The sequence below is a fragment of the Pyxicephalus adspersus genome, chromosome 6, assembly GCF_032062135.1.
Source record: "Pyxicephalus adspersus chromosome 6, UCB_Pads_2.0, whole genome shotgun sequence".
In the NCBI taxonomy this organism is placed as follows: Eukaryota; Metazoa; Chordata; class Amphibia; order Anura; family Pyxicephalidae; genus Pyxicephalus; species Pyxicephalus adspersus.
In genome coordinates this window covers 56,051,552-56,073,104 of record NC_092863.1, presented here as the reverse complement: position 1 = coordinate 56,073,104, position 21,553 = coordinate 56,051,552, and the positions used below count along the sequence as shown (strand labels likewise).

At 37.5% G+C, this 21,553-nt stretch overlaps 1 protein-coding gene across 2 annotated transcripts; it reads right to left on the bottom strand.

Annotated features, from left to right (window-relative positions):
• Window positions 1-1,428: 1,428 nt before the first annotated feature.
• Window positions 1,429-20,860, bottom strand: TMEM120B (transmembrane protein 120B). Of its 2 annotated transcripts, none has more exons than XM_072415915.1 (12): window positions 20,724-20,860; window positions 16,805-16,923; window positions 14,515-14,631; window positions 12,092-12,151; window positions 11,072-11,167; window positions 9,071-9,160; window positions 7,670-7,735; window positions 6,808-6,869; window positions 5,132-5,224; window positions 4,087-4,151; window positions 3,350-3,418; window positions 1,429-2,033 (listed from the first exon to the last, which is right to left on the bottom strand). In XM_072415915.1, exons 1-12 carry the CDS (start codon window positions 20,784-20,786, stop codon window positions 1,926-1,928), a joined length of 1,008 nt encoding a protein of 335 aa, XP_072272016.1. In that variant the 5' UTR covers window positions 20,787-20,860; the 3' UTR covers window positions 1,429-1,925. The 2 variants fall into 2 exon arrangements, with proteins under 2 accessions (XP_072272016.1, XP_072272015.1); XM_072415914.1 differs by lacking the exon at window positions 20,724-20,860 and adding an exon at window positions 18,820-18,943.
• Window positions 20,861-21,553: the final 693 nt, after the last annotated feature.

The following is a 21,553-nucleotide window of genomic DNA, read 5'->3' as shown; positions in this document are numbered from 1 at the left end:
TCTATCTCATTCCTAAATTGATATCTATTGAGTCTTAAACCAAAAAAAAAAAAAAATCCATCAGATGCAAAGATTGATGTTTGAATGAACAGATTTAGGTCTGAGGAAATAAATCTAACATCCTGAATAGAGCCTAGAATGTCTGCAATGACAAATACAATGTTGATTCTGCAATGAGGTGGAAGCGTATGTAAAGCACAGGAATGTTTCATAGAGGACAGATATTTCGAAATGCCAAATATCAATCAGCTACAAATAGCCAAAAACAACTTTTGTTGTGAGGAAAGTGCAGCTCTTCACTGACTCCTTCAAACTTTCCAAAAAAAGTTTATTGCATCTCCAGCAGATACTAAAATTGTATTTTTGAGACAACTACTATGCATTTTAGGCAGATACTTTTTATTGGCTTGAAAAAGAAACAGAATCTGCTAGACTTACAGACAACAGTTTTTAATTCACTGCACTCCACTGGCTTCCAGTTCTATCAAATGTACAAAGATGTGGCACTCCCCCACAAGAGCAGATACCAATTAGAATAAATGAATATCATTTTGACAGTTTGGAAAACAATCAAAGGAATCACACATTCCCTGGCTTGGCTTAATTGATTCCAGAGAGTTTTTTTTTTTAATGAATCATTTGGTGATTATTAGACATGCCTGGACAATTTCTAAATGATTAATAAAGTTAATGTTTAATCTGCCTTCCTAAATTCCTCCTGTTTTCCCCTCATCAAGATGAAACGATCTGAATTAAATGAATAAAACCATTTTATTCCTATTTACACCTACATCATGGATCTCTGTGCTTCTATATTTGACACAGGTAGATCATGACTACTGGGAAGGGCCAGCAGGGTTCTGCACAACGCTTCCTCACACCACAGTACTCCTCCAAAAAAATAAAAGCAGTTGCTAATTCTTGGTATTACACAAACATCAAAATAGAAGAAAGGTGGTGGCCCATTGACAGCAAGGCTAATGAGAAAGGAGATACACCTTACTAAATGTCCTAAAGTCAGGAAAGCTGCAGCACACAGTGGAAGGCTTGCAGTGATTTTTTTTTTGTCATACACATAACATGGTATTCTTTTATTGCAAGGCTTAAGTTCTACACACCACTATTAAAAGCAGTGTACCGTATAACTGGTCCCAGTTTTTTTTTTAACACGCACAAGATAAAGCCAACCCATCAGTGTTTTAAAAGACTTTTTTATGCACTGTTTTTGTTTTCAACACGTATCCCTTTATTTAAAGTTTCTTTAGGAATCAGGCTTGTTCCCCTCAAAGTAGGAATCAGCAAAGCAATTTTCTAAGAAAGAAACTTTTTGTTTTATTTTGCACACTAGGTCAGTCATAGCCCACACATTTTCAACAATATGAACATTTCCTGGGGTAAACATATCAATAGGAAAAGTCCCATTTCACATTATTTCATTTGTCATCAGGTTTTAATGTGTGAAATGACAACACAAAATTAAAATGAATGCAGATCCACGCTTACCAAAAACAGTAAAATATTTAGGCTATTAACAATTCTTCACACTATGCATGCACCTAAGACTTTGCATATGAGAATCGGGCAGTAGGAGATTTTGCCCTTTGGTAATCTGTCAGTTATGCGCGTGCCATTTCACAAACACTTTTAGACCTTCAAGTGGTACAAAGCAGAGCAATACATTGTGATGCCCCAAGTGGCATGGAAGGTCTTATCACTGCAGACGAGACATAGTCGTTTGGTATAGTAAAGTCAGTGGTCTCTCCCGGAGAGAAATAGGGAGCAGCATGTAAGGACTGCACAGTCTCCAGTAGTGATACAGATGCTGGGATACCTGTAGCTTCCCACAATCCCTTTTTTCTTCTACATAACATTTTGGGTAATTTATTAGCTATATAACAGTCAAAAATTCCAGGGGCAAGTTATCATCAAGGCTTCTTTTTTTTATTCTTCTGAAACTTTGCATGGACTACTTTTAAAGTTGTCAAAAAGTTTCCCAGGAAAAGGATGAGAAAAGTGAGAGCCAGCACAAAAACCTGTGAGATTTAAAAAAATGCAAATTATTCATGCAGCAAGGACAAAACAGCTTTTCAGAAGGTGTGAGCAGGGGTTTGATGGGATTCAGATCTACGTAAAAAGTAATTGCACCATTAGGAAGAAGCATTTTTAGACTTTGTTAGCTCAGAACTGACCAAATTCACAGTTCTGGACAATTGTTGTATTTGAATGAGTGCTGTTCATGCACACAAATAAAAGCAGCATGTCATTTTTGGTAGAAACATACAAGTGTCAACGCTAGCTGCACTTACTGCACATCTGAATAAAGTATTTGCCAAACTTTAATGATACAGAGCCCTTCTTGCTGTAACTTAGGAGGCTCCAGAAAATATCATCTGTAAGTGTTTGTACTAGCTAGGTGTAACCTCAATACTCTGACATACTGCAGCCTCTCCTGGGTCCTGAGCCAGGCTCCACCCTTGGTAAACGCTGCAGCAGCCCAAGGAGTGATTCATCGACCTAGGTGACATTTACTGTTTCAGTTCTGGATGTAACAACTGATATTACTTTTTATAAAGTGTGACAAATCTCAATCTTTACACCTCACACACCTTTAATAAATAAAATACCACTAAAATGGTCTTTATTGATCTACTGAAAAGTATGAATCACTATACCTGATAAAATTTTAACAATGCCTTCGCGTTAACTCATGATGATAGAAGCAAGGACATGGATGAAGCTGCAAGGCTGTTACTCACCCGATGGTTTCACTGCTTGAGTTGGTGACCCTAACACACAATCAGGAAAGTCTTAAAATGAACACTTGTACCGGGTCAGGGCATTATCTCTTCTTGTTCAACATTCACTGTGTTCCTCCACTGATCTGTTCATCTCTTAGAGCCCCCAAAAATGCTCAGTACTTCCAAATTTGACAAACTAAATGAGATTCTTCCTTTCCATTTAAGCTGCAAAGTTCAGATCAAAGCGGCCAAAAGACAGGCCTGAGCAGTGTCATGTAGGGGAAAGGAGGATCTCAGGGTAAATAAAAATTCTTAGGGTGTCATACTGTATAGTGTAAGATGGCATTACCTACATTCACTCCACATGATACCAATCCTTCAAGCTGAATATTTTATCATACTCTAGGGATCATTAATTCCCATTTCAATGTTTGCTCCTGGAAAAGCTGTCTAGGAAAACCTGGACCTGCTGTCTACACAAGAATACACGGAAATACCCTATAAAAATAACACATAATGTCTATCAAAAATGTGAAAAACTTAAAATATTATTAAAGTGCAAAATCATGTTAACCTAATGTTGGATCTCTGAGTCAAGGCATATACATTACCTGCCACTCTTTGCATGCTTCGTGTCTAGACAGCTCAAAAAGTGTGATTGAATTGTACAGCTGCCAAAACTAAGGAAGAGAGGAGCAGAGAGAAGATGAGATGGTTAATAAAGAGCACAGCTCCAACTTCACCAACTGATTACAGCCTATGCAATTCTAACCTACAAGCAGCAGAAAATGTTGTCTGTGACTCAGCACTGCACTCCGCTGGCAAAAATAAAGCACTACAGTCATAGGAACTGCAGACACTGGTTCTGATCCCTTTATTTATAATTAACCTGGTTTACAACATCTGTGATACTGCCTGGAAATTCCCTAAATTAGAATGTCCGTAACTACAACTGGAAAGAGCAAAACTATACTTCAGTATAGAAAATAGAAGGATAAAAAGTGTAACCAACCAACCTGACTGCAGTAATGTTATCCTGCCCCATTAAAATTATTTTCTATAGTTTGTAATGGTAACTTTGTTCTAATCACAAATATACCTTTTCTACTTGGTCTCAATTTCCCAAACCAAGGGATCATTAACATTTAATTTTATTTATTTTTATTTAATTTTAATTTGTAATTTAGTTTCTCTTCAGAAGGGTCATGTCTGCATAGCCCAATTGCCACCTTTATATATCAAATCTCTGCATTCATTTTGAAATCTTTCATCTGAATCCATTTCTAGTTTATATTTGAAATTTCTTACAGACATGATTGCACACACAGTACAGTAATACAACACTTACATGGCCAAAGAAGAGAAAGGGGAGAAGAAAAGTCAGCCCTCGCCACATCCATGACTGAAATCCCTCTGGAAGATGAGAAAAGTTTTAATATCCCGCAGAAAGATCTTCTCCCATATAAATAGAAACAATACTGAACAATTCCAGAATATCTCCCCTCTAACAATACAGGTAGTCCCCGAGGGGACATACAAGATAGGGACTGTAGGTTTGTTTTTTTCCTAGGTTGAATTTGTATGCAAGTCAGAACAGGTACATTATTTTAATAAATGCAATTAGGGCAGATGTTTGTCTCAACACATTATTAGGCAGCATGGTGTCTGTTACTGTATAAAATCCTCACTGTCAGCTAATCAGAAACAAAGCAAAAAAAAAAGAAAACTTTATGGAGCCTAGACATTCATTAACTTCTGGAGCAAGCTGTGCTTCGATATGCAAAAAGAAACAACTGCAGAGTTTGTCTTGGTCATTAAAGAGTTACAAGAGGCTGCAGAAAGAGCTCACCCCCTAAGATCACCCACAACCTCAGTTGTGTTTAGCAAAAGATTTCCTCTGCAAGTCATGCAAACCGCCCCCTCCCCTGCTCCACGCCTCTGTTCATATCTAGGAGTTGTCTGTATGTCCAATGTCCTTAACCCGGGGAATACCTGTACTCAGCAGTTATTTACCTGTCTCATGAGGACCATACAGAACTGTTCCCAAATATCACATTCATTTTAACTTCTAGCTTCTGAACCCATTGACAGAACTATGATATCGACCAAGCCTCAAAGTAGTATGCCTATTGGAACCAGGCCCTTTCAGTTATTACCTCATTCCTTTAAGGAAACATGAATATGGCTGCAACAGATATTCTAACCTAGGGCACCCATTGTCTAGCTAGAGTTTGTATATGTGTGTATGTCTTTTGACGTGGATGTATGTTTTTGCAAAAGAAGATTTGGAATATGTTTTAAAATTAAAAAATAAAAATCCAGAATTTGGATTCCAGATCTACATTGCATAATTGTCAGATAATAGTGTCTATTTCAAGAGTTAATGTACTTACCAACTGTAAGGTCTAAATGGTTTCTCTTGCCTAATGCACGTAATCTGTATAGACAGCCACTTTGATAGTAATATTGTAAAAACTGTACACAGCCTGCAAACAAACAATATTTAGACAATTAAGAAACACTCAATTAAGAAACACAGCCATATCCAAAAGCAAGAGAATCAATATTCTCTAAGAATTTATATTCACTTCCTATAAAGCAAAAGTCCAAATTTACAACAACCCTACCATGGAAATCACTTTAATACTTAAGCTACACGCAGACCCTAGATTTTCTTCATCTGTATCTACTCAAATCTAGCGTCTGTGCAGCAGTTCCTTGATGATGTTTTACTGAATCATTTGGCCAGATCACTAAATGACCAACAAAAAAGTCAGCCGAATATGAATAGGGACAATGCAGTAGGACTCCTCTTGTTCTGCACAGTGCTTAAAAATGTATTTTTCATAACCTTTATTTTTAACTTTATATTCAAATTTTCAATTTTCAAAGGAATACAGTAACAAACAAATAATGTAACAGAAGGTCACTTTGATGAACAAAAGCCTGTGGCTAAAGAAAAGGTAAGGCTGGCCGTGAGATCTTCCATTACCATGATGTCATTCATCCTGTGGAGCCACAAGCCCACCTATGCTCTTAAGATTTCCAGAACACTGGAATACACGCATTCGCGGCTACGATAAGATGTCTAAGAAAGGAACTCTAAATGCTTTCTCTGAAATTGTATTATGGTGTAATAGGAAGAACCCCGGGTCTCATGGTATAGTATGTGTGGTAACTCTCTGCATGAGGGCGCTCAGCTGTTCCCAGAAGGGACAAATTAAAGAACATGTCCAAAAAAATATGGAGCATAGTACCTCTCGCCTGTTCACATCGCCAGCAACTATCTGAGACATCAGGGAAAAAGCTGTGCAGTCTCTCAGGATTTCTATACCACCTAGACAAGATTTTGAAACTTAGTTCCCGATATCTGCTACTGACGGACGACCTATGAACCAAGGTGAGTATTATCGTCTTCTGTTCGGCCTCTATTGTATACCCAAGTTCTGCCTCCCAAGCCTAAAGGTAAGTAGGCGTGAAAGAACGCGGGGCAGAATTCAATTCAGAGTATAGCATCGAAAGGGAATGTCTGGTTGAGCTGCTTCCTGTGCTTATTCATTTCTACTGTTGCTGTAAACAATCTCATATGATTATTTCCAGTGACCATGATCTTACATCTGTACATCACTCTAGGATCTTGCAATGGATAAGATAAAAGTTTATTACAGTAAAGTACAAATCTTATCTGCTCACAATATACTATTATTGCTAGATTTCACTTCAAGTTCATCAAAGCTATATACACAGCTATAAAAGTTTAAACGTCACATTAAACATTAAAATGACTCAAAATAGTTCCAACTGAGACAAGAACAGAATATGGGGAATATTTACTTTATTTCATAGCTCCAAATGTAAAATAAATCATTAAAAAAATATAAATAAAATGTAAATTAAATAATGGGAATAGGTCTTGCACCTTGGAGGTGCAGACATTGGGGATACTGTAATACCTTTACAGTGGTGTTCTCATCACTTTGCATAACAAAGAAGCATTGAAATACATGAAAATGACCAGAGGTGTGCAAGACTCTGAATGTAATGCAGCGGTACAGAAAAATCTACTTACTTTGATATATCGAAAATGCAAGAAACTGATTGCGGAACATCTGATACATTAGTCCATCAGGCCTAAAAAAAGAAAAGATACTTTCATTAGCTTACTTGTGGTACATTTATCTTAGACACAGTAAAACGATAAATGCCAATAGATGTTTTTGTGCAATCTAATAACATTTTTAATAGTAGAGTAACAAAATAAATGAACAATGGCAACACAGAAGAAAGCAAAACATTCTATCACATAATACAATTAAAATAAAGTACAGGGGTTAAAATAAAGTACAGAGCAAGCGGAGCAAAGAGAAAGTATAGCTGCCAATAATTATATAGAAAGGTTAGAGGAAAGTATTATTTTTTTGCTGTAGCAGTTCCACTTTCCTTTTTGCATGTTTCAATGTTTTGACAATATACTATATGTAACCAGACATAACAGAAATTAGGATTAGATAGGAAGTGGCTGTGTTGGGAGCCAACTAGGCTCTAATGATCTGCAAACACAGATAGCTGCAGCTGGGGAGAGAAGGGGGGTATTTAGGCAAGCTAACAAATCCAATCAATTCAATCCAAGAAACCTCTCAATAATATGATGATGTTAACTGTAGGTACAATAAGTAGCCTGAAAAGACGACCCAAAAAGCGAAAAAAGCTTTAGGCCATGAGCAGAGGTGTAAGTATTTATATTTATAGTTTGGTTTATGAATCACAAGAGTAGATTAACAAATACATGTTAAAACTTTGTCTTAAGTAGTTTTTATGGAGGAGTCAGGAAAACGTGAACAGTAGATGATTTCTCTATTGCTAGAGGATTTCTATCGATATCACCAACATCATTAATTACAAAATGTAAACTGCTACATGCTTTAACTTACCAGGTGAGCATCACGCCAGAAAGAAAAGTAGATACATAGTGATGTGAAACCCACCATCCTTTTATTCTGGAAAAAAGGAAAATCTTCTTTAGAATAAAATATCTAATTACTTATAAAACTTGCCAGCTTGAGGTCAATAACAACAACCAGGTATTGACCCCAAACTACATACCAGCACAGAACAAAACATGTAAAAAAAAAAGGAATAAAGGTGTCCGTCTAGAACAGGCATATCTTCCAAAAGCTGAACTCTGCTCTTCTGCTCACAGTGCACCTACCTTCCTTTCCCCAAAACTGCCGCATTACTTTTTTTGTAGGAATCGGTGCTATTATTGTTAATAATGTCATCAGCGTTCTTGAAAGCTGTAAGTGAATTGTCTACATGTTATCCTCTTTAATTCCTGTGCAGGAGACCAAGAGAGGAAACAGTATGCTATGGAAAAGAGAAGGACAGAGAGGAAGCAGTGAGCAATGACCTGCACTGTCCGCTGTCATGCTTTCATTGTCCAATTAGTTGGAAGGGGTCATTTTTGACCAAACTGCTTCTAAAGTAGCTGCACAAGCATTGCAAGAAAATGACATTCAATGCGTTTTAGCAGCAGGTAATAAACATGCAATTTAATGGCAAATCTATCCAATAGATTTAACTATCCCAGTATCTGTACTGGGATTATGTTTGTTTGTTGCAGCAGCAGCTGAACTGGGTGTTAGTTCTGGAATTCAAACGCAAACCCAGAAGCTGGAATGATGATTTCTTGGGATTGTGATCTCAATACAGCATTTTAATAAGGGAAGCCTATACCTTGGTATAATTACAATGCTTTCACATTACAATTGAATAGTAAAATGATTTAGCTAAATCATGCCTTTACTAAGAAAGAGAGATCAATAAACTATCAATAAAGTGGTTTTGAGGTACATGGACTAGATGAATCAGGACCCCCTGAATTTTGCTCAGCCAACCTAATCTGATGTCAGTATCTGGCTGGCTTTTGATTCATGAAGCCAACATAACACATACTTTTAAAGCACATCTTACAAGTTTAAGGTGCTTTGTTTTTATTTTTGCAACCATATCTCTGCTTTTTTTTCCCTTACATTTCAACCTACACAGAACTCACAGCAATGACAGGCCAATAAACCATTAAGGTGGTTTAATTCTGTTTCCCGCTGAAGGTTTTCACAAGCTTCCATATGCTAAGGCACTACAGATACCATAATGAGCTGGCAACTGAATCCTTCAAGGCATGATAGATACGTGTGGTGTCTTTGAAAACTACGAGGTTCCAGCAGCCATACCTTACCAGAATTAAAGTAACGATCTGACAATGTTCTTAAGTTTTACTACCTCTAACATTCAATAATCAGCCCCTACAGTTTTGCTTTTGTTTAGACACTCACCGTGATCCGTTGCTAATAAGGATACTTTCTCTGATGGTTAGAGTGCAGTAGTACCAGACTAGCAAGAAATTGAAAACTTCATCTGTTACTCTAGGAGACAAAATACAAAACCTAAGTGTGAACATTATTCAATGTGAAAGTAACAGGGAAACAAGTATATAAAGAGCAGGTATACAACAAACCTTTTATCTACAAGCTAGGAAATAATATTGATTAGGGAAATGGTGGATAAAACAGAACTCATCATCAACCCCCCTCAAATTCCAACTCTCCCCCTGACATATTTCTAACTGTTAACAACACTGTTAGTCGTCCCTTTCCTCACGTTGTCTTGGTGTCACCTTTGAATCTGCCCTCTTTTTTACCCCCCATATTCAGAACATTTCCAGGTCATGTCACTTTCACCTACACAACATCTCCAAAATCTGCCCCTACCTGTCCCCAGAGATTACCAAGCTCCTGGTACACGCTCTTATCTCTCGTCTGACTACTGTAATCTCCTCCTCTCCGGTATTCCACTAACCCGACTCTCTCCTCTATAATCTATTATCAATGCTTCAGCCAGACACATCCATCCTTCCCTCCGCTCCTCTTCTGCTCCATCTCTCTGCAGTTCTCTTCATTGGCTTCCATTTCACCTTAGAATCAAATTTAAGCTCCTGTGCTTCGCCTTCAAATCCCTCCACAGTTCTTGTCCCACTTACCTTTCTGACCTGGTAAAAAATACTCCCCCAGCCGCTCTCTCCGCTTCTTTTCTAGAGCTGCCCCAACTCTCTGGAATGGTCTTCATCGTCCTACTTACCTACCCATCTTCTTCTGTCTTTTGAAACCGTCACTACTTCCCACCACTACATATCTCTCCTCTTATTGTGTGTTAATTCCCCCCACCTACTAGATTGTAAGCTCTTCGGGGCAGGGTCCTCCTCTCCTGTGTCACTGTCTGTATTCGTCTGTCATTTGCAACGCCTATTTAACCCCCCCTAGCGGTAATCCTGAGTGTGACTCGGGGTGGATTTTACTTGCTAACAGCGGTAATCCCGAGTCACACTCAGGGTTGCTTTAAACTTGTCTAAACTAGTCTAAACTAGTCTACTGAAACTAAATAACAGTTGATTCTGGAAATCACATTATCCAAAACACCAGCTTTCTGTGATTTGATCAAGTATTAAAGCGAGAAATGATCTTAAGTGTAGAGATTCGTTTCTGAAGACTCCACTAAGCCATAACCTGTTTCCCTAACCTATTTGGCTGGAATCGTCATCTTAATTTAGAAATAGATTTGTAACTAAATACACTGTTCCAAATCCTTTCCAGGGGTAATTGAGCTTTACATTTACTACAGTTATTTGTCTTCCTGCATCGTTATTATAATGACCCGCTTCCCTTGCATATAGCACTTTTTGGCGATATAAACGTATCATCTTCAGAAAGTAAAATTGAAAACATTGTAGAAAGAATTAAAAAGTATAAATCATAAATAAATCAAACATTTTGTACATCATTTTCATTAAATGTTTTTTCTTCCAAGCAGACCTATGCACACACAGACAACTGCTTCTATTGTGTTCTTTGTCAAAAACCTCAGTTTTACCCTTTATTTATATAAAGAGATGTAGTGCAGCTTATTAAAAGGACTGCAATATGTAATATAACCCAAATATGTTCTGGATTTTACCAGAAAGTTTTGGTGATAAAAGTGTGATCAGATAATCTAAAAGTTTGCAATTTTTTTCACAAATGAAGGGCAGCTGTACTACACAAGGGATATCATCCCTATAAAGAAAAGTGAAAAAATAGGTTTTTTAAATGTCTAATTGAAAAGAGCAGCTAGAAAACCTAGCTTTATGAAAAATGGTATATATATATGGTAATAATATCTAATATCTAAAGTCTATATATTATGGTATGTAGACTAATATCCACATTTGTGGTATGTAAAGCATTTCAGGGGTACAAAAAACATTTGTATTGAATCTTGTGATCAGAAGAAGAATTTCTCACCTGTAATGAAGCACAAACCTACAAGCTATGGCTCCAAGTAACAAAATTATTGTTAAATAAAGCTTGAATTTTTCATATTCATCCTTGTAAGCAAACCTAAAAAAGAAAGGATAACAGAGCAAAACAATGAGCTCGTATGAAAACAGAGCCAAAAAGAAAAAAATAATAATTAAAAAAAATAAATAAATATATATATATATATATATATATATATATATATATATATATACACATACACACACACTTTAAAAAAAAAAGTACATGAAGAAAATGTAGTTGAACAAATGAATCAAAAGTTTTGGTCACTTTGGTAACAGTTTTAGCAAAGTAAGTGAATCCTTTCATTTCTATAAGGTATATATAAGGTAATGGGTTGGTCCACAATTCCAATACCAAAACTGGTGCTTTGCCAAAGAATATAGTATACACACACACACACACACACACCTTAGTGCTTCTATAAGTGTCTAATGACAGTCAAAGCACACAGCTAAATAAAGAGAACAGGTCTGATGCAATATGTAGAACATTTACAGCACTTGGTGTATATGGACTATGTGCTGACCTGGGGTAGAAGGAAGAACACCTATCCGTTATCAGCAGAATGCACAAAGCATGCCATGTCATTGACATTTACTCTTGGAATATCACAGCTCAAGCTTGCCCAATACCGAGTATGAAGAGAACATGCAAATACAAATGATATTATACAACTAATTTGCAAGGCATAATAAAAATTGTTTGGCAAACATGACAATATGAAACAAACCAATTTATATGTTTTACACCCAGATTAACCTAAAACCTGCTAATTTGTGGGTCCAAAACATGTATGTTTGCATTTAGGAATAAAACCAGCTCACATCTGCATGTGTTTATTGTTAACCCTGTAGAAATCACAATCATTGAGAAAGCTTGCATTTAATAAAGTCAGAACTGCTCAGGTCAGTATCTCACAATACTGGATAATCAGCCAGGCAACTAATGTGCTGTTCTTTATTTAATAAAATTCATACTTACTTGGCTTGATTGCTAAGAAGGGTGACATTCACATTCCCAAGCACTAGGTTTAAATATAAACTAAAAAGAACAGAGAGAACAAATTGGAGTTATATAAAGATGACACAGGCGCTTTTCAATGAACTAGTAACATATAACTAACAGCATTACAGGAAAATTTTTCTATAATAAAAGTATCTGAGATTCCACAAGTGCCATAAACTGCTTATGTCTGGTAAATAATTGCATATACCAGAAGAGGGATAGCATCTACTGAAAGGTCACCATTGCAGTATGGCAGCAGAGCTACAGTTAATATCCGGACAAAGGGCAGACTAACACTGCACACTCTGTTCTGGTTTAAAACAAATATTGCTATTTTCATACCAAATGTTGAGGAATATTAAAGAAAAGCAGAAATGACAATACCAGGCATTGTCAGAGAATTTATGGAATATGGTAAAATATGTTAGGTTAGTTTTAGCAGCTAGACAGAAATAAACAAATGTGCATGATAACCAACTGGATTAATTATTAGTGAGGAAGACCAAAAAAATGAAGTTACTAATGGTTTTGCATTTATAAATTAGAAGGTATTTGCATGGCATTGCTTGCAACCAAAAGAGTAGTAATTTCTAATTTTAGCATAGTGGGAATAGAATTAACGATGCCCAAACTATATCTGTGCTATAAACCAGCCATTTTAAATCAACAGTTACATAGACTTAGTAAGACTGATTTACACCGCTCCACCCAAGCATACACCCCTAGTGTTTTCAGTTTGTGTTGGAAGTGATGACCTTGTAAGAATGCATTTTGAATTTCACAGGGCATTAGCAGAAAGACTTTTCACTTGCTTTTGGCATGCTCCACATTATACTTACTAAATGAGTACATAAATATCATAGTGCAAATTTATCATTGTAAAAATCACAATGCAAAATTGTCAAATGGCTACCTATAACATTTTGCTCCATGCAGCAGTTTTTCTCTGACCACTGAGCCTGGCATATTTAAATATGAAGAAAATGGTGTGCCTAATTTTTACATTAAGATTTTGAAACCGAAATTCCACTATAACCTGGGAGACCTTGAACAGTGTCAACTCTGAAGTTGTTAGCAATTGTTTAGCCAAGATTTGCGGATTTTCTAGGTTTCTAGATACATTTGAAGAATGGCATGTCTTAATAATATCGAGCAGTTGGTATACCAAAGTTGTCAGCTATGTGGGAGCCAAAATATTTGAATGCTCAAGATACTTGATATTGATATTAAGTGGGCACACCTAAGGTAATTTTGTCACATTTTGAGTGATTTACGCATACTTTTATGGAACCACTTGCCAAAGTTGTAATATGGGTACACCATGATCTGGAGACCAGACAGCAGTACTTGCAGTAGAGGCACTTAAGCTTTTCCCAGATGACAAAATTTAAGACCCCAAAGTCAACAGAAAAGGTCTTGGCTTGGATCAGGAAGATATCAGTTAATGCAACATACTACTTCAACCTGCAGAAGGTGTTGATTTGAAAGGATGAAAAAGGCTGCAAAAAGGTGAAAGTCCTCTTTTTGAAGGACAAAACATCTACCCACATGACAAATGTTTTGAAGAATTTGGAGTTTGCATACATAGATTAGCCAAACTAGATCTCACTATATTTTTTCTTCCCATTATTCCAAAAAATTTAAAAGGGAAGAATTTTTCAAATGATCCAGAAGGAATATTAAGTGCAGTGATTAGACTAGAATTTTTTTAAAGGGATTAGAAAGACATGATGTTGACAAATGTATGTGTTGAACTTTGAACAAAATATTTGGAATATAGTGCTGGTTTCAAGGCCCTAGGTCAGGTCAAAAACTTTCCAGCACCCCTTGTAGAACTTGTTCTTATACTGACAAGGCACTGTGTTTAAGTGAAACTTTAGTGAAAGCTAGTGCTGCTGCTAGTGTGCGTTTGTTGTTTTGGTTTTAAATTGAGGGTTAAAACTTCTAATGAGATTTTATTTTTTATATGCCTCTGTCTTCTCACTTCTTAAAATGAGCAGTATCTCTGCAGCCAGTACACAGAAAACATTACCAACCTGACAGATTCTAAACCACTAACATATTTATTACAATTTGTGTTCTGCCCTGCAAGAATAAACTCACTTACTGTTTCAGTAACACACAAGCAATGAGTGGAAACTGTCATTTCCATTATAAGGAAATCTCAGAAAATAAATCACCAGTAATATGAAACGATTTTATCTTTTTATCTTACTTGACAGAGCAGTGTCAATTATTTAGGTGCTAACACTAAAGATATCAAGAAAAAAAATCCAAACAACAGTGAGGCCAACATTAGGATACTATTCAGAAGCATACTCATTCTCGGGGTGTGCTTTTATTATTATTAATAATAATAATAATAATAATAATAATAATAAAAAACTTATGCAACCTACCCATTTTTCTTTGGCAAATAAGCTTCCATGTCAAAGAAGACATTGTGTCTCTCTTTAATGGTACCGTCTATTTGCTGGATGAGGTCAGTCTCACCAAGGCTGGCAGTGTGTTTATACCTTTATGGGAAGAAAAAAACAAGGGTATTGAAGATTTCCATAGAATCCCTTCAGGTCTATACAGACTATGACAAGACAGGTTGATTGAGGCTGCAATCACACAAATTCATTCCTCTTCAAGTATTAGGAGCATTTTACATGTATTTTGTACGCCCTTTTTAATGGCCTGAAATGCAAAAAAATATTCTTTGTAGAAATTTTTCTAACACAACAACAAATCTGTTTTGAATATATTACTGATTCTTTGAGATCTACATTCTAAGTGATAGTCATACAAGAAAAATGCAGTCTGGTTTGAAAAATCCTTAAAGTAATCCTGATCTAAATATTTCTGAAAGAGCACAAACTGCTTTGACTTTTATCAGACAGAAAAGTTTACCGTGCCTCTATGTAATTAAGATTAGAGGGTTACGGTCCGACTTTCTCTCACTTCATGGCCAAGCTCCAACAACTGCCAACCACTACCCAGAATGGCCTTTTGAAAAATTACGCCATCCACTCATTTCTGAGGGTGTTCTAATTCTTTAAGTGCAACACGTTTTTTATGCAAGCACCTTCATTTTCTGACTTGATAGCCGCCATGCAAAGCTTCCCGAAGTACCTACGTCACGCATCCCGGGAGGCTGCTCCCTCTGCACATACTCTAATCTCAGGCATGCGCAGAAGCAGCCCTTTCATTAATAGAAAAGAAAAAATTGCCGATCTCACACATTCCCCAAATTATGTCACCCAATCTCGCGCCTGCGCAGTGTGACACAGAAAGAACTCGGAAGAAGAGAGAAGCAGATGTCTGCACCGGGCTGAAGATGATGTGGGACCCAAACGAAGAAAACCTCCCAACAGATAGACGAATCTATGAGATTAAAGGCAAGTTTTTGTTCTGCTTTAGGTGGACAGTGATATAGATGTTTTGGTACCCAAGAGGGGCTCATCCTTCTTCTAAAAGGAATCTTGTAAGCTCCTTTTTAAGCAAAAGGAGATGCAGTGTATATGAAAATGTAAGTACTATTAAAGTACAACACCATTACAGCTTCATATACAACAGGTTCACCAAAAGCCATATTTATGTTATGGGTATTGCAAAATGATTCTGACATCAGCTGCAATCTTCCAGCAAGCTCTAATTGATTCTAAACAAGTACAGGCTTGTGGGATTCTCTAATGGTTATTACAGGTTAGAAGGTGAGAAAAATACATGAAAGCATAGACCTGATCTAAAAAGACCCCACCATCTCTATACAACACTTGCGTTCTCATGTAATAGTATAAACAGTCATTAAACACTTCGCACAGTTCTTTTTTTCAAAAATTATTTCTCTAGTTTCAGACAGAATGGGGAAGAAGAACTCCTTTCAGGTTTCTACTGCAATCAGTCAGTTGAGGAAATTTACCCTCACTTCTTGCCCTGATAACAGTTTTACCAGAGAGTGAAAAATCTGCAACAAGCATAGACCAACACAACAATCTTACTGAAAAAAGCATTTATATTCCCCTTCCTGTCCAGTAAAACATCATGAAAGAAAATCTCTTAAATGGAACCCCAGAAAAAAATACCCCCCCCCCCACCAAAAAAAAGTTATAATCCTTGCTCACCCAACTTCAAAACATGTACTTAAGATAAAGGGAAAGTCTTGTTGGTATGGGTCATTACACTTCACATAACATTACTCCTCTATGCACTGCCTTATTAAATAAGCCCATCTAAAATTTCCATGCTTCTCACACATTGCTAATTTTAGCTCAAATGTTGTGTGTAAGCAGCATCACAGGAAAGAAATAGAAACTCTGCATCCATACCAGACATGCAATCCCTGAGCCAAGCCACATTACTGAAACTCTAGCTTGCATTATCTTTGCACACATCAATGTCCAGGACTGAAGATATCTGTGTGTGTATATATATATATATATATATATATATATATATATATATATATATATATACACACACACATACACACACATATGTATACGTATGTACATACATACAAACACATACTATACACAAACACAGGTACACACAACAAAAGAACCGTGATTACACCAAGCAAGTGAAGAATAATGATTAAAAGTAAAATGAACATTTACTGTTTATTAGCTAGTAAGAACCAAATGTATTCTCAGCAATATATGAATAAAATGTCATTTTGAATGATCAAAAGGAATCATTTACTTGTTTAGATTGCTTTTTAAGTCCGCTAGACGCCTCTTATGCTTGCTTATGTAACCATTGCACACATTCTGTAGAGTGCTCAATTCTTCCAACTTCTGTTTATAAACTTTGTGTGTTTCCTAAAATAAAATATCACAAAAAAATGTTACATACATCTTTTAGATAATACTGTTTCTGATACTTCAGTCTCTAAACTAATACAGATAGAAACATATAATCAGACATAACAGATATTAAACTTCAGATTCTGATGATGGAAGGGGTGATGTGACTGCTCCTGCAGGCCTCTACTGCAAGATCACTGGGGAAACAATATCCTTTACAAACAGCAACAGTGTCTCATTAAATGATATGTCAAGCCATCATATTTATGTAGCTTGGGGAAAGGTTATATGCTTTTATATGATTTTAAATTTGTCCACACTAAAAATATTTTCCCTCACTTCCGGCCATAAGGCCAGTGTTGTCACAGGACAGAAAATGAGAGGAAAATTCTCCAATAGAGTGGTTTATATCCCATAGGGAAACCATTTTATATTTAAATGCAATGCATGGATTGAAAACATAAAAAAAATCTAAATTTTAAAGTAAACAAAAGGCAGGACTTTTTTTGATCTTCACCCATCCAGGCTTTCACAACCACACAAACAGGATCAAGAACGTCTGTGGTCCAAACAGGCCTTTGTAAGGTGTAGTAGCCATTTCCAGCTGAAAATCACATATACATCGCCATGTTTTTATCAACCCTGACCTCCCTCTTTTATTAGGTAATCTAGGAGGTAGGAGTTTTTTTTCCTACATAATCCCATAGCATTTCTGTACTGCATAGGATAGATTCTAGTAACATATTTCCAGCACCACACTTTAGGACATTTCTCTTCCACAATCACACAACTGCATAAACTAACTGAGAGTCAGGAATGCTGAAATGAGCCAGAAAAACTATAATTAAAGTGTATCAACAGTTTAATCTTATTTTACCTGTGGATATGCTGGGTAAATGTTAGGTTAGAATTTACTGCGGCTCTGCTAAAATTTACCCTCACTTCCTCCTCCAGGATGAAAACCAGACAGGAAGTGAGGAAAAATTTGCAACATGAGAAGACAATAACATTTTGACAGATTCTAGCAACCCCCTACATAACTTAAAGAAAACAAGAACTTGACTTACCTGTACCTAGGTACACTATCAGACTTTAACTCATGCCAGTTCCCATCAGTAATTGCTACTTGTACTCTCCCCTGCAATTATCTGAGTTTTGGCAGTACCAGTAAACACTGTAGGCCCTTTGCCAGAATACTGGAATATGCCTTTGCAGACTGGAAATGCAGATCCACTTAAAATAGAATTGTCTTATATTCAGCCTATCACACAACACACATGGGTGTACACACATCTGAAAATATCCAAGACCTCATCAAAATTTGTATAACATGGCCCAGGTATCCTTTATTATATATTGAGAATTATTTTTTCTTGTCCTTGATGAATGTTTACTACAAGAAAAGCATAGGTATCCAACCCCATTAACCAGGGTTGATGGGTTGTTTTGTACAGAGAGTAAAAATCATGTAGCAATACTTAACTAATTCCTCACATACCCCGGGCAGCCAATTCTGTCAACGCGTACAATAGTGGACCCCTAAAATTAATGAGGTCAGAGAGGCTGTGCCCAGTACAAAGGTCAAGAGGTATGGTTCCATGGGACATACATATGGGTCATACAAAAGGGAGGAAGCCTGCAGGAGTGAGCCATAAAGTAATTTTGTTTACTTATTCCTCACTCCCTAAATGAGCTTTTGATTCTTGCTGTGTAGGAGGATGTACTACCTTTTTATTTTACAACTGATGGAAATTTGTTTCCCAAAACTTTAAGTCTGAACCTAAGTGATTTATTTATAATTTATAATTTATAGTATTTGCCCAAGTCCCTAGTGCAATGCTGGGTCTGCTTGAAAACTTCAACTCTTTAGTATGTGGATGTGCACAAATTTGAAGTACAATTTCACTAGACCTCCTGGTACTGCAGAAGTAAGGAGCAATGTATGTCAGGATAGATGAATGTAGTCCCAGTGCCCCTTCCCCTTCTGTTCATCACAATCATCACACATCATTGGGGAAGGGGGGTCCATTCTTGGTCACATGTGCCAGGCATAGAAGTAAAGCATCTTCCCAAAAGCTTGTACTGTGAAACATCAATGGGGACAGAACAAAAAAAAAAGGAAGTAAAAGAGAATTTAAGCTATGGCACTAATAATGATGGTAGCACTTGACAAAAGAGGAGGTAAGAAGACTTCAGAAGAATACAAGGCGTTGTTGGACTACAAGAAAAGGTAAATGTGTATTGTATAAATTAGTTAGTTATATAAACATAGTGGGGAGTTCATCTTTAAAAGCATAACCACCTGTGCAAAGGTTTTGCAGCTGATAGCGGCAAGCTATATGCAGGGCTATTCTCTATGTCATATCATTCAATACAATTTTTCCGGAGTTCAGTCATCCAGCAGAAAAACCCAAAGATGTAGCATGCAAGAACTGCTTCTTGACCATGTACTATGGATACTTTTTCTTTATTCTTGTTATAATAGGCTGCATCCCAATCTGAAAGTTTCTACTACACAGTAATTACCGTATATAAACTACCAATTTTACCTGCTGAGGCGTGTACAACTTGTTTTGTATGTAAGTATAAGTACATAATAAGTACGTTTGAAGAAAGTAAGACAAGACTGCCTATTTACTGCTAGAAGCACAGAGTCCATGATAAATCATTTAGTACTGTACATTGGAGTCTATAGTAAAAATTCCAACATATTACATGAGTCTATAGAAAGAATTCTATCATTGTACAGGACAGTACATGGTAGGACTCCACATTAAGAATTGTTCTGATGCACAGGAGAACTCATGGGTAAGGACTATGCCAACCTACAAAAGAGTCAGTGATAAGAATGTATGGATGAATCCATTGTAGTAAGAATGACCGGTGTGCATAAGCCTATGGCAAGAAGGAACCTGGTGTGCAGGACTCTATGAAAATAATTTTACTGGTGTACAGGACAGTCTAAGATATAGGCGTTCAGGAGATTATATGGTAGGAATGACACCGGTGTACAGCAGAGCCCATGGTAGGGATAACACCGATGTACAGCAGAGCCTATGGTAGCGATGACACCGGTGTACAGCAGAGCCTATGGTAGCGATGACACCGGTGTACAGCAGAGCGAATCGTAGGGATGACACCGGTGTACAGCAGAGCGAATCGTAGGGATGACACCGATGTACAGCTCAGCCTATGGTAGGGATGACACGGGTGTACAGCAGAGTGTATGGTGGGGATGACACCATTGTACAGCTGAGTCTATGGAAGGTGGGACACCAGTGTACAGCATAGTGTATGGTGGGGATGACACCATTGTACAGCAGAGTGTATGGTGGTTATGACACCGGTGTACAGCAGAGTCTATGGAAGGTGTGACACCGGTGTACAGCAGAGTCTATGGAAGGTGTGACACCGGTGTACAGCAGAGTCTATGGAAGGTGTGACACTAGCGTACAGCAGAGTCTATGGAAGGTGTGACACTAGCGTACAGGAGTCCATGGTTCACCAGCATACCATCTATGGCTCTCCTGATCTAGTATCTATAGATCCAGGATGCTCCAGCCCCCAGCACACAGCAATTGTATGCAGCACATCACACAAATAGTAAATGAAAGCAATCACAGAATGAGATTTTGCAGCTTCAGCCACCTCCACTCAGCTGTTGCACACAAGACAAAAGCGCCTCATCATAGGGCTCCCATTCCATTATTCAGCAGGGACCAACGCTGGGAAGTGCCGAGCTCCTATACCAGGCATGCATTTCTATCGAAACTAATGCAACTCCTACCGCAGCCCTGTCTTGGGTTCTTCCCTACCTGCAGCTGCTTGAATTCCTTCTCCAGTTCCCCCCATTCTTCCTGGCACTTGTGCAAGGACATGTTGGGAGAGCAAAGCTTCCCCCGGCCTCTGCAGCCACGCTCACACCTGACGTCACCTCCCCAACTCCAGGAGCCGAGCCACAGTCCAGACAGAGAGGAGGAGTCGGCGCATGCGCATTGGGCGCACTCGGCAGATCTGCTGGTGGTCAGGGAGCCATTCATGGGGGCTGCCATTGTTGTATCAGCTGGCTCTGTGAGGTGAAGCAAGCATGTAGCTTGTTCCTAGTTAGTGCCTCGTAATAAATAATGTTATTGGTGCGGTATGACAGCCAGGATATTAGCATTTTTCAAAGGACAGAACAGCAATAGCTGCCTCAATATTCACTTTCCACAGGCAACCTTTAAAGAGACCCTGTCACATTTTAACATTTTCGGTGGAAGTACATACTGATTAAAGGGGAACCTAAATGGGGAAAAAGCATGTTCACTAATCCAGAAGGGCCACGCATGTTCTGCACTAAAAAAAACTTACCTGCCTGCGATCTTTCCTTTAACATACAATGATTACCCAGAAGAGGATGAGGTGAAAATGTTAGGGCCAGCGATGGAACAAGAAGAGGTGAATGTATATAAACATTGTGATCAGGCAGGTCGGTTTCCATTGAAGAAGGGATATGCAATAAAGGACCTGCCTGCTCCCAATTTTACTATTTAAGTTTATGTTTGCAAATAGAATGGAAAGTTTTTACTTTACATAAAAGACAAATATTTTATATAAAGTATAAACTCCCGGGATAACTACATCACACTAGGGCAGGGGTCAGCAA